Genomic DNA, 11,190 nt, shown 5'->3' on the forward strand with positions numbered 1-11,190 from the left:
CCACCTCGGCAGGTAGATCAACGGGGGTATGTTCCTGCCGCAGAGGAGTAATCCGGGGTGCAGTCGGACGCAGTGCTGTCCCCACCCACATGGACGTGCGTTCGCAGAGAGCGGACACCCTAGTCCCTTCTGTCCCTTGCGAAGCTGCAGGACATTTCGGGAACAGATTCCCCTATGAATTCAGTAACACTGTCTGAGTCACTGTCATCGGCAGGGTCATCTCCCTCTTAGTATCCAGACATCAGGGGGAAAGGAGGTCCCTCCAAGGGGTCTCGGGGCGAGAGGAGCTCTGTGAAATCGGGGGCCAGCATGGGGTCAGGCGGGAAGTCCGAGGCGGAGGAGCCCTGAGGCCTAGTCGGGTCCAGGGCTGGGACAGGGGCCTGGGCAGCGGGGATGTGTCCCTGGGAGCCCTGCCCAGGGACCTGCCTGGTGGGCCCGAGGCTGGAGACACTGGGCTCTGCTGCCTGAGGGGTCAACGCGGGGCTGTGCACAGGGGAGCTGGAGATGCCTGGGTCCCCTGGGAAAGCAGGGCCAGCAGGGACAGGAACCCGGGCCCAGGTGGGGACAGGGTCTAGGACAGATTCAGGGGTGGGGGGGTCTTGGTCCATGGGCACGGCGCAGGCTCCCCGACCTCGTCCATTAGGCAGTCCCTGCAGCCTGGAGTGCTTGGCTCTGCGGTTCTTGAACCACACCTGGAGGGAGGGACAGAGGGGACAAGGAGGAGCTTTAGAAGGGCTTGCCTCTGGCCCAGGTGCGGGGCTGCTCCCGGGAGAACAGTGGGCCTCCTACCCTCCCTATGGCCCAGGCCCAGTTCCAGGCCCCTGGGGTGCCGGGTGCAGGAGGCTGCAGGGGAGGGTGCAGAGGCAGGAGGGGCAGGGCTTGGACACCACGGAGCCCAGGGGCCAGGAAGGGGCCTCCCCCAGAGGGTCCCCCACCTTCAGAGGCCCTGAGTTCTGGTGCCTGGTGACCCAGCAGGGTTTCAGACTGGGCAGGATGGTGTTGGACTGGTTTGTACAGCACGGGAGTTGGGGTGAGCTCGGGGTCCAGCCCTGGGTCTACACGGGGGGCCCCTTGCTAGCTGTGAGAGCCAGGGCAGCACTGGGACCTCTGGCCTCAGTCTGCTCAGCTGGAGCCCGGGAGGGACGGGGAGGTGGCCCAGGAGCCCAGGCCCCAGGAAGTGCCACCTTCCCGGTGGATCTTGGGAAGACTGGGGACATGGAGGGGGTGCCGGGGGACCCAGAGTCATACCTGCACTTGGTGCTCCTCCAGATGGAGCCTGGCCGCCAGGGCCAAGCGTTCCTGGTAGCTAGGGTACTGGTTCGTCATGAAATGTCTCTCCAGCTCCTGCAGCTGTTCCTTGAGGTACACGGTGCGATCCCTCCGGGTCTTCCGGAGGTTTGGGGTCAGCCCGGGGCCTGGTGGAAGGAGAAACAGGGTCAGGTGAGTCACAGACACGGCCCCCAGTTGGCCCAAGACCCTTCCTCTGCCTGGGCCAGTCCCTTGTGAGCCCATGGGAGGCTCAGGACAGAGTGTGGGGGGCACAGCTGTGGACACGGGGTGGCATGTGGACCAGACGCCCCGGGCTCAGGTCCTGGCTCTCCACCTTCCAGCCAACTCCCTGTACCTGCCTGGTAATCCAACGTCCCAGGTCCACCAAGTCCCCCCAGCGCAGGGTGGGATGCCCCCGCCCGGACAGAGGATGCCCCCTCTGAACGCCCAGAAGGCCTGCGCAGCCCCAGCCGCAGCCGCAGCCGCAGCCGCAGCCGCAGCCGCAGCCCCAGCCCCAGCCCCAGCCCCAGCCCCAGCCTCAGCCCCAGCCCCAGCCCGCCAACCCGCCAACCCGCCCCGGGCCCAGGCGCACCCGAGGGAGAGCCTGGCTCCTGCATCGTCTCCGCAGCTCTGCTGTCTGCTCGTGAGGCGCTGCCCCAGGACCCGGGCTTAAATCCCACCCCCAAGCTGTGCCCACCCAGACACACCCAAGGGTCCCGGGACCCTCCCTCTCTCACCCACCCTCAGCCCCGCCCCCGGAGGAGTCACAGTGAGTGATTAATCCTTTCCCCCTTGAGCTGGGGGTGGGGGGGGCTGGGACCTCGGGGGCAGGACAGCCTTGGCCCCGCCCTCAGGGGGCTCTAGCCCGGGGGAAACCCACGGTGCGCATCGTGCGGTGAGGGGGGGGGCGGGTCCCCATCTCAGGAAAGGGCCCCTGGTGTCACCCCATCCCTTCCCAGTCCTGGGACCCCCAGTCCCTCACTTCCAGGTCCAGCCTCCATCCTCTCCCGCCTGGTAGGTCCGGGGGCCTCTCCCCTTGCCCCCAACACCGCTCTCACCTTCTGGTCCCTTCTCTACGTGGCCCCCACGTCCACGCTGGCCCCCAGGGTGCCTTGAGGTCCCTGAGTTCCTGTGGGATGAAGGCCGTCGGGGGTGCAGGGGGGGTGCAGGGGGACGGCTGCCCCTGGCTCTTGGTGAATGAATGAGGGGGGCTGCTCTGTGCGCAGGTCGCAGGAGCCTGGGGCCCCGGGAACCAGCCCCTGGAGCTACCCGCACCCACATGTAGACCTCAGACGGGGCTCCTCGCGGCGCAGGGCCCTCCCGGGACTCCCGGCTTCCAAGGCCCAGGCCCCGGGGACCGCCTTTATTTTCACCAACGCTGGCGAACAGCAGAGGTGATGGAACAGCACGAGGCAAAGCAAAGGGGACTTGGTGTTGGAGGTTTGTCTTGCTCCTTGAACTGCCTGGGGCCTCAGGTGGCTCTACCATGACTGGACATTCGCGCTCCTTCCTTGCTGCTCTTTTTCCTTTTTCTTTTCTTTTCTTTTTTTAATTCAAGTAGTTAACATATAACATGCTCCTTTCTGGCAAGATTTTGCCTTAATTTATCTTTTTTTTTTTCCTCCTCTTTTGGGCAGGTGGGCACAGGAGAGTCGCCAAGTCAATGGCTCTGCTGTCAACAAGGGAGCATCTAGCAATTTCCTTGGTCCAGAAGATGTGACTGGAGGCCACCTTCTCTGTCATTTTTAAAAGAAATGAAATGTAATATTTTGTTGGTAGATTGGCACAGATTGAGAAGAGGGGTCATGCCTGGATTGGTGGATGGGGGATGAGGAATCTGGCCTTCTCCTGCTTTTGTAATGTAGGGTGGTTTGGTGGGGTTTTTTAAAAGATTTTATCTATTTATTTGACAGAGAGCACGAGCAGGAGGAGCATCAGAAGGAGAGGGAGAAGCAGGCTCCCCGCTGAGCAGGGAGCCCGACATGGGGCTCGATCCCAGGACCCGAGGATCATGACCTGAGTGAAAGGTAGACGCTTAACAGACTGAGCCACCCAGGCGCCCTGGCAGGGAGGTTTTTGAGACAAATTTGATCCTATCTGTCAATGCCCTTGAGCAGAAGATCATCAGACCTCAGCAGAGGACACAGCAGGTGCACGTGCTCTGTCCAGACCCTGGGTAACTCCGTGCTGTATAGCCGGACCCTTGGGGGTCAGAGCACAGTTGACAAGGTTAATGGGGCAGGGAGCCGGAAATTACACAGAAGATCAAGTTCAAAATTAAACAAAGCATATGAACATTGTTTTTGTAGGTCTAGCTTATAATGTTGATCCTCTACTTAGGGTTCCTTAGTGGGAAGCACCGCACCAAACAGGCAGGACACCTCATAAAAGCTCTGGGAACACAGTTTTGACCAAGAAAATAATGCCCCTGCCTCCTAGATTTCGCTGTCTAGCAACTCATTTGTCCAACAGAGGCGTGAATGGATGGATAAGCTCCCCTATGCTATGAAAATAGAGAATTCAAATATAGGAAAGTCAAGGCAGCACCATTCAGAATAGCAAAAAGGTGGAGATAAACCAAAGTGTGCATCCACTGATGAAGGCATACAATGCCGTATAGTCACACACTGGAATGTTATTTAGCTCTAACCATACAAGGAGGGGAGAACTGACACATGCTGCAACACGGGTGAACCTTGCAAACGTTGCGTGAGGTGAAAGAAGCCAGACACAAGAGGCCACACGGGTATAATTCCATTTCCACGAAACGTGCACAATAGAGAAATCCAGGGGTACAGAAGGTACATTGGTTGTTCGCCAGGAGCTGGGGGAGGGGAAAATGGGGACTACCTTGAATGCTTACATATGTAGATATGTATCAATTTAAAAATACATTGATGAAATGCTGATTATATTGCCCACCGGACTGATGATCAGAGTGACAGCTTACATCTGGAGCTGATGGGGTGGAGGGTGGGGAATTCCGCTTTTGGTCACCATTGATGGAGTCCAAAGAATTTTTGGAGATTTTGGAGTTGGTGCCAGTAAAGATCTAATAAAGAAAGGATCAAATGAGCACAGTACCCTCTGACTCGGTGGTTCTATCATTAGAGGTTTATCCTGGGAGAATGCTTGCCCACTGTGAACAAGTGCCAGTGCAGCTCCCTGAGATTTCAAGTAATTGAGTTCATCACAGGCGTCCGTGTTCACCAACAGGAGGGTGATTAAGTACTTCTGGGCCATCTCAGATTGCAGAAAGCTAATTAACAGTGAACAGGAATCAGGGGTAGAGCTTTGAGTCACAGAATAATATCTTGATGATTTGTTTTTGTTTTTAAGATTTTATTTATTTATTTATTCATGAGAGACACAGAGAGAGAGAGAGGCAGAGACACAGGCAGAGGGAGCCTGATGTGGACTCGATCCCAGGTCTCCAGGATCAGGCCCTGGGCCGAAGGCTGTGCTAAACCGCTGAGCCACCCCGGCTGCCCAGTTGATGATTTGTAATGTATTTTTTGTTTTGTTTGAGTGGCGGAGGTCTGTCTTCTTTTTGCTAAATAAACATGTCCTGCACACAGCATTCCAGTTGGGTTTTTGGTTTTGGTTTTTACTGTGTCTGTCGCCTTGACTAGAATTAGAAAGGCACAAAGTTAATGACCTGACCGAGCCTGCAGTTGCTGACACCCGATAACGTCTCAGGCACTTTGTTCATTTCTGAGAATGTATGCAGTTAATAAGCACACTCAAAAGATGACTATACATTTACATATATAATATATTTAACAACAGCAGCAAAACATCCAGCAAAAATCAATTACCCAGGGATTATGGAGAACGTCAGATGCTCTCATTTTCTCTCTTTTCTACATGTTACTATTATTAATTAATTTGTTTAATTTGCAAGCAGGAAAACAAGGGCAATTCCTGGCTTTGGATGCTGCATGGGGCACATCGATGCTTGGCCCTCCGTTTTTCTGACCTGATTCCTTCCAGGGCTGGATGGAAACCGGCTAGGAGAGCGGGAGTTCCTCACTGGGCTTCCCAGATTCAGATGGATGGGAGGTTGTCAGTGGCCCAAAACCTGCCCGCACAGAGACGAGGTGGGAAGGGTGTTGGTGGAATGTGTGCTAAGATGAAAGGATTAACCAATTGATTTTTTTAATTCAATCAGAACAGAAACCATGGCTCCCTCCCCATCTGTCAATTCCTTATCTCCTCTGCCACCCTTCCCGGGCAAACCCTGGTTTTGATCCTCTGTGTGGCTGACTCATCTCCACCTTCTGCCCCCAAGATGCTCTCAGACACCCACACACCTCTCTGCTCCCCGTGCAACGGAGAGGCATCACTCCCTGAGGGGGAGGGGGCCCAAGGGAGGGGGGGGGTCAAAGAAGAACAAGAGGAGCTTTGAAGACAACATTGGAGGGATGAAGGTGGGGAATTTGGTCTCTGCCTTCTAGAAGATTCTGGCCTAACTTTCTGTGACCGCCATTCCTGCCTGTGTCTCTGGGCTTTGCTCTTCTCTCCTTCTTTCATTTTTGAAATACACGCCATCCTCACTGGTCACGCATTCTGTGTTTACGAATCTGCCTCCTTACTAAGATGTCTTTGTCACCCCAAAACACATACTCCCCACATTTTCCTGGTCATTCACAGACACATGCAGAGCAGTGAAAAAATCGAGTCATCGACTTCCTGTTGCTTCCAGCTGCCTTTTCGTTTCAGCTCTTCTACTGTTAACCAGTGTCCTTTTGAGGAATATTTAGTGCCACATTTTTTTTTTTTTTTGGTATTTCTGTGCTTCTAAAAATTGTGCTAAAAATATATATAAAACGCGATTTTTATCATTTTAACCATTCATAAGTATACAATTCAGTGTCATTTAATGCAATCACAATATTGCATAACCATCACCACTGCCCATACTTAAACTTTTTCGTCCTCCCTGGACAGAAACGAGAACCTCTCCCTTCTGCCCTCCTTCAGCCCCTGATAACGTCCAATCCATTTTCCATCTCTATGAATTTGACTAAGTACCTCACATAAGTAGAATCATGTGATATTTGTCCTTCTATGTCTGGCTTATTCACTAAACATAATGTCTTCATTTCTTAAAAATTTTAAGGTTTTTTTTTTTTTAAGATTCCATTCATTTATTCATGAGAGACACACAGAGAGAGGCAGACATAGGCAGAGGGAGAAAGCAGGCTCCCTGCTGGAAGCCCAATGTGCGACTCGATCCCAGGACCCCAGGATCTCTGCCTGAGCCAAAGGCAGACACTCAACCACTGAGTCACCCAGGCACCCCAAAGGTTTTATTTTTAAGTAATTTCTACCCACAACGTGGAGCTCAAACTCATGACCCCGAGATCAAGAGTCTTACTCTCTTCAGCCAACCAGGCATCCCAGAATAATATCTTCAATATTCCTCCATGCTGTAGTGTGTATAAACATGCCCTTCCTTTTCATGGCTGTATAATATTCCTTTGTGTGGCTAGACCACATTGTGTTTCTCCATTTACCTGCTGATGGATACTGGGTTGTTTCTGGCTATTGTGAATAGTGCTGCAGCCGACATGAATATACATGTATCTGTTTGAGCATATAATATACCTAGGGGTAGAATTGCTGGGTCATAGGGCATTTTTGTGCTCGCTATTGGTGATTGCACTGTTTAAAATGCACAGCACCAAAGTGCTGTCCAGTATTCCAAGGTGCAAGAAGGCTGGGATGTGCCCAGGGAGAAAATTGGTACATTAGATGAGCTTCCTTCAGGCAGATGTGAGTGCTGTTGGCCATGAGTTCTACATGAAGGAGTCAGTAATAAATATTAAATAACAGGTCTTTAAACAGAATGCATTAAACAAGGTGATATACCCATGAGTTCATGAAAATGTGACCAGAGGCTCGTAGGAAACTATGAGCAGGACCAAATTTGCTAATTTGGTGTTTGAGGTGACTTCATAGGACATAACTACTCGAAGGATCACAGCAGAGCATGTTAAAAGTCAACTTGTGGGACACCTGGGTGGCTCAGTCCATTAAGCATCTGCCTTGGGCAACCCCAGTGGCCCAGCGGTTTAGTGCCGCCTTTGGCCCGGGGCATGATCCTGGAGACCCGGGATTGAGTCCCACATCAGGCTCCCTGCATGGAGCCTGCTTCTCCCTCTGCCTGTCTCTCTCTCTCTCTCTCTCTCTCGGTGTCTCTCATGAATAATAAATAAAATCTTAAAAAAAAAAAAAAAAGCATCTGCCTTTGGCTCAGGTTATGATCTCAGGGTCCGGGATCAAGCCCTGTGTCGGGGTCCCTGCTTGATGGTGAGTCTGCTTCTCCCTCTCTGCCCACCACCCGCTACTCATACCCTCTCTCTCTCTCTCTCTCTCTCAAATAAATAAATAAAATCTTTAAAAAGATAAAAAAAAGTCAACTCAAAGTGTGCTAGGGTCGCTCAGGTGGTTAGGTGCCTGAGTCTTGATCTCAGCGTCCTGGGTTCAAGACCCACGCTGGGCTCCATACTGGGTGTGGAACCTACGTAAAAAAAAATAAATTAAAAATCAACTCGAATCTGAGCTTTACAGAAGGGGCTATGATAAGGTCCAGGATCTAATCAGGTGAGGGAGGAGTTCCAAGAATTCCCAGCCAAGTGCCAAGTACACAGAAAGAACCTAGTGAAATGCTGGTCCCCTGACCAGACAGCCACCTGCCTCCCAAAGTTCTTCTTGATGTCTCAAGAACCTGTTCAGAAGGTTCTAGAAAGAATGTGGTTCGTGAGTTCCTTGTCAGGGACGGGAGGAGGGTGTCATTGGGAAGAGGCCCAGAACTTTCATCCAATGCTAAAGGAACTGACCGTCCTAGTGACTACCTGTTCCTCTGCTCTGGAAACCCTTCCCTAGTCTAACCACTGTCCATGTTGCTGTATATGAAAGAAGGTGGGGGCAGCCAACATCCATCCCCTAAAAACACACATGCCAAGAATTGATAATTCTGGAGGAGAAAAGGGGGGTCTCTGTGGAAAGAAGAGATCTGAAAATGTAGGCAGAAGGGTTAGGTTCTATGGTGACCATGGAGGTGAGAGCCAAAGGTGGGAAACACTTTCCAGGCATGGGGTACAAGACACCTTGTCTTCCAAGTGTCCCCCTCTCCCCGTCTCCTCCGGGCATCTTAGTGTGGAGAGCTCCTCTCAGACCTCCTCGTGGGGTTTCAGATCAGCAGAAGTAGTTTTCATTCTGTCCTGACAGTCTGTCCATCTCCCTCCCCCCACAGCCTGTCACGTGTCTCCCCCCCATCCCTCCCCCAAATCTGATCTAATTCTCTCTCTGCTCTGCTGAGGCGGGCCCAGCCTAAGAGGATTGGAGCATTTGCTAAATGGGACTAGGACAGGGTCAGAGAACCGGCTGGTGGGGAGACCCAGGAGCCAGGACAACCACAGGGGGGCGGCAGAGAAGATAAGGAGGCTGAGGAGCAGAGAAGGGGTGGGGGAACAGAATGGGGCACCACCTGGGTGTTTAGGAAACTATATACAAATGGTTAGGAGGGGCCCAACGTTGTTGATTTTCAAAATTCATCATGAACCTATGTCCTAATTTTCTATCCACTCTCCCCTCTCTGTCCCTTTGGAAGTAACAGGGGGTTCTGGAGACCAGGAAAGGAGGTATGGGTGTGGGAGTCTGGGGGCATTGGACTAGGGCCCTCAGAAATGACCTGGGAATGTTCTGGAAAGGTCTGATCTGTCAGGAATCTATGCAGGAATTTGAGGTCTGCTTCTGGCATGAAGCAGCATGCAGCTTTGGGGTGTTGAGGTAAAGCATTAAAAAAAATTTAGCATAGAATTTTTAAAAAATTTTTTTTATTTATTCATGAGAGACACAGAGAGAGAGGCAGAGACACAGGCAGAGGGAGAAGCAGGCTCCATGCAGGGACCCCAATGTGACAACTCGATCCCAGGACCCTGAGATCATGACCTGAGCGAAGGCAGACACATAACTGACTGAGCCACCCAGGCACCCCTTAACATAAAACTTTAAATACATTTTTTTTGTATTTACTTTTTCAAAATACATTTTAAATAAATATAAAAATATTTAAAAATATGTTTTAAATTCCTCAGTTTTAATGTCTGATACAGTAAATTGTGATTGACATAACCAATATCGATAGAGCTCTCTGGGTCCTCATTAGCTTTCAAGAGCCAGAGAGGACCCCAGGGAGTGTCCATCCTGGTGAAAGCACCCCCGTTCTGACCCAGGGCACAGTTTTGATGGCAAACTAGCCAAGGCCCAAATACTGTCTCTATTCATCATTAGTTGTGTGTCTCTGGGCCAAGCACTCCTTTCTCTGAGTCTGTTGTCCTCCGAGGAAGACTAGAGTTGATAATCTCACCTCCAGAGCTGACGACGTGCCCAGTATGCACACCTTAATGGAGGGTCCAGTTGTTACATTGAAATACGCTCCCGAGCTTGGTCAAAATCCCCTCTGCAAAGTATGGGGCATAACTCGCCCTATTTCCCTGGCTTCAGGGGTCTCTGAGATATGGGACTTACAGGGCTAAACCAGGACAGTCACAAGAAAACCGGATTTGTTGGTCACCTCACCCCTATGTCCTTTAAGAGACCCATCTTTTGGGAACCCTATGGTTCAGTCACTACAGGGCTCATGTCCCTAGGATCTGAATTGCTTTTGGGGCCCAAGGTGTATTCTATATATGCGTGTACATACACACACACACACACACACACACATAATGTATATATAATAACATATAATGTCATATGATATATAGTGATATATAATATATAATTATGATACATATGACACACATATGCACCTCCATCTATCTACATCTCTTTTATGTGTGAAGAAGAGTACTTTTTTTCTTTTGAGAGAGAGAGCACACAAACAGGGAGAAGGGGCAGAGGGAGTGGGAGAAGCAGACTCCCCGCTGAGCAGGGAGTCCCACATGGGACTGGATCCCAGGACCCTGAGATTATGATCTGAGCCAAAAGCAGACACTTAACCGACCGAGCCACCCAGGCCCCCAAGAAGAGTACATCTTGTCAAACCTTTACAAAGTGAGCACACTCAGTTATCAATATCTAGATCAAGAAATGGGACACAACCAGTGGAGCCTGGGTGCCTCAGTTGGTTAAGCGTCCACTCTTGATGTCAACTCAAGTCATGATGTCAGGGTCATGAGATCGAGCCCTGCAATGGGCTCACAATCTGCAGGGAGTCTGCTTGAGATTTTCTCTCTCGCTCTGCCCCTTCTCCCCTCTAAAACAAATAAATCTTTAAAAAAGAGAGAGAGAAAGGGGCACAACTAGCCCTCCAGAAATTCTTCTTGTGTCTCCGCCATCTGCTCCCCCTTCCTTCACCAATGGCAACCATAATCTTGACTTCTAACCCCATAGATTTTGGGTTCCAGATGTAATTTGTATAAATGGGACCATCTCTGTCCATTGTATGCTCTCTTTTCGTGCTTGGCTTCTTTTGCTCAGTGTTGAGTTGTGAAACTCATTTGTGTTTTGCATGTCTCATTATGCCTTTTTTTTCATTGTGGAAAAGTAGCTCAAAGGGTGTCTCAGGGACCCTATGGGGGGTCCCTGAGACACCTATGGGGGGGGTGCTTACCAAATCAAAACTACTTTCATAATAATGGTAAGATAAAACCAGCCTTTTCAACCATTCCCTGGCTAGCCCACAGTGGGTTTTCCAGATGCTGCAAAATGTACCTCAACAGAGCAAATGAACGCAGTAGCAGCTGTGGAGACCCGGCTGTCTGTCTACTGTTTGATCTGACACTAAAGAGATTTGCAAGACTGTAAACAGTGCACCTCTTCTCATGAACTCCTTTCATCTCCAAAAAGATAGTTATTTTTTCATTTAGAAGTATGTCATTTTATGTTAACATGTCACAGGTTTATTTC

General features: G+C 50.8%; 1 protein-coding gene across 1 annotated transcript; it reads right to left on the reverse strand.

Moving 5' to 3' along the window:
• Nucleotides 1-227: 227 nt before the first annotated feature.
• On the reverse strand, nt 228-1,886 carry LOC119870318 (tetra-peptide repeat homeobox protein 1-like). The gene is made up of 3 exons (XM_038525544.1): nt 1,862-1,886; nt 1,249-1,415; nt 228-692 (listed from the first exon to the last, which is right to left on the reverse strand). The coding sequence occupies exons 1-3, from the start codon at nt 1,884-1,886 to the stop codon at nt 228-230; spliced, it is 657 nt and encodes a 218-aa protein (XP_038381472.1).
• Nucleotides 1,887-11,190: the final 9,304 nt, after the last annotated feature.

Source organism: Canis lupus, chromosome 1, assembly GCF_011100685.1.
Source record: "Canis lupus familiaris isolate Mischka breed German Shepherd chromosome 1, alternate assembly UU_Cfam_GSD_1.0, whole genome shotgun sequence".
NCBI lineage: Eukaryota > Metazoa > Chordata > Mammalia > Carnivora > Canidae > Canis > Canis lupus.

Excerpts from the sequence above, each read along its gene's own strand:
- LOC119870318 (XM_038525544.1), bottom strand. The coding sequence starts at position 1,886 with ATGCAGGAGCCAGGCTCTCCCTCGG. Across the intron at positions 1,416-1,861 it reads GGAGCCAGGCTCTCCCTCGG|GCCCCGGGCTGACCCCAAAC; the intron begins GTGCGCCTGGGC and ends TCCTTCCACCAG. Across the intron at positions 693-1,248 it reads TGGAGGAGCACCAAGTGCAG|GTGTGGTTCAAGAACCGCAG; the intron begins GTATGACTCTGG and ends CCCTCCCTCCAG.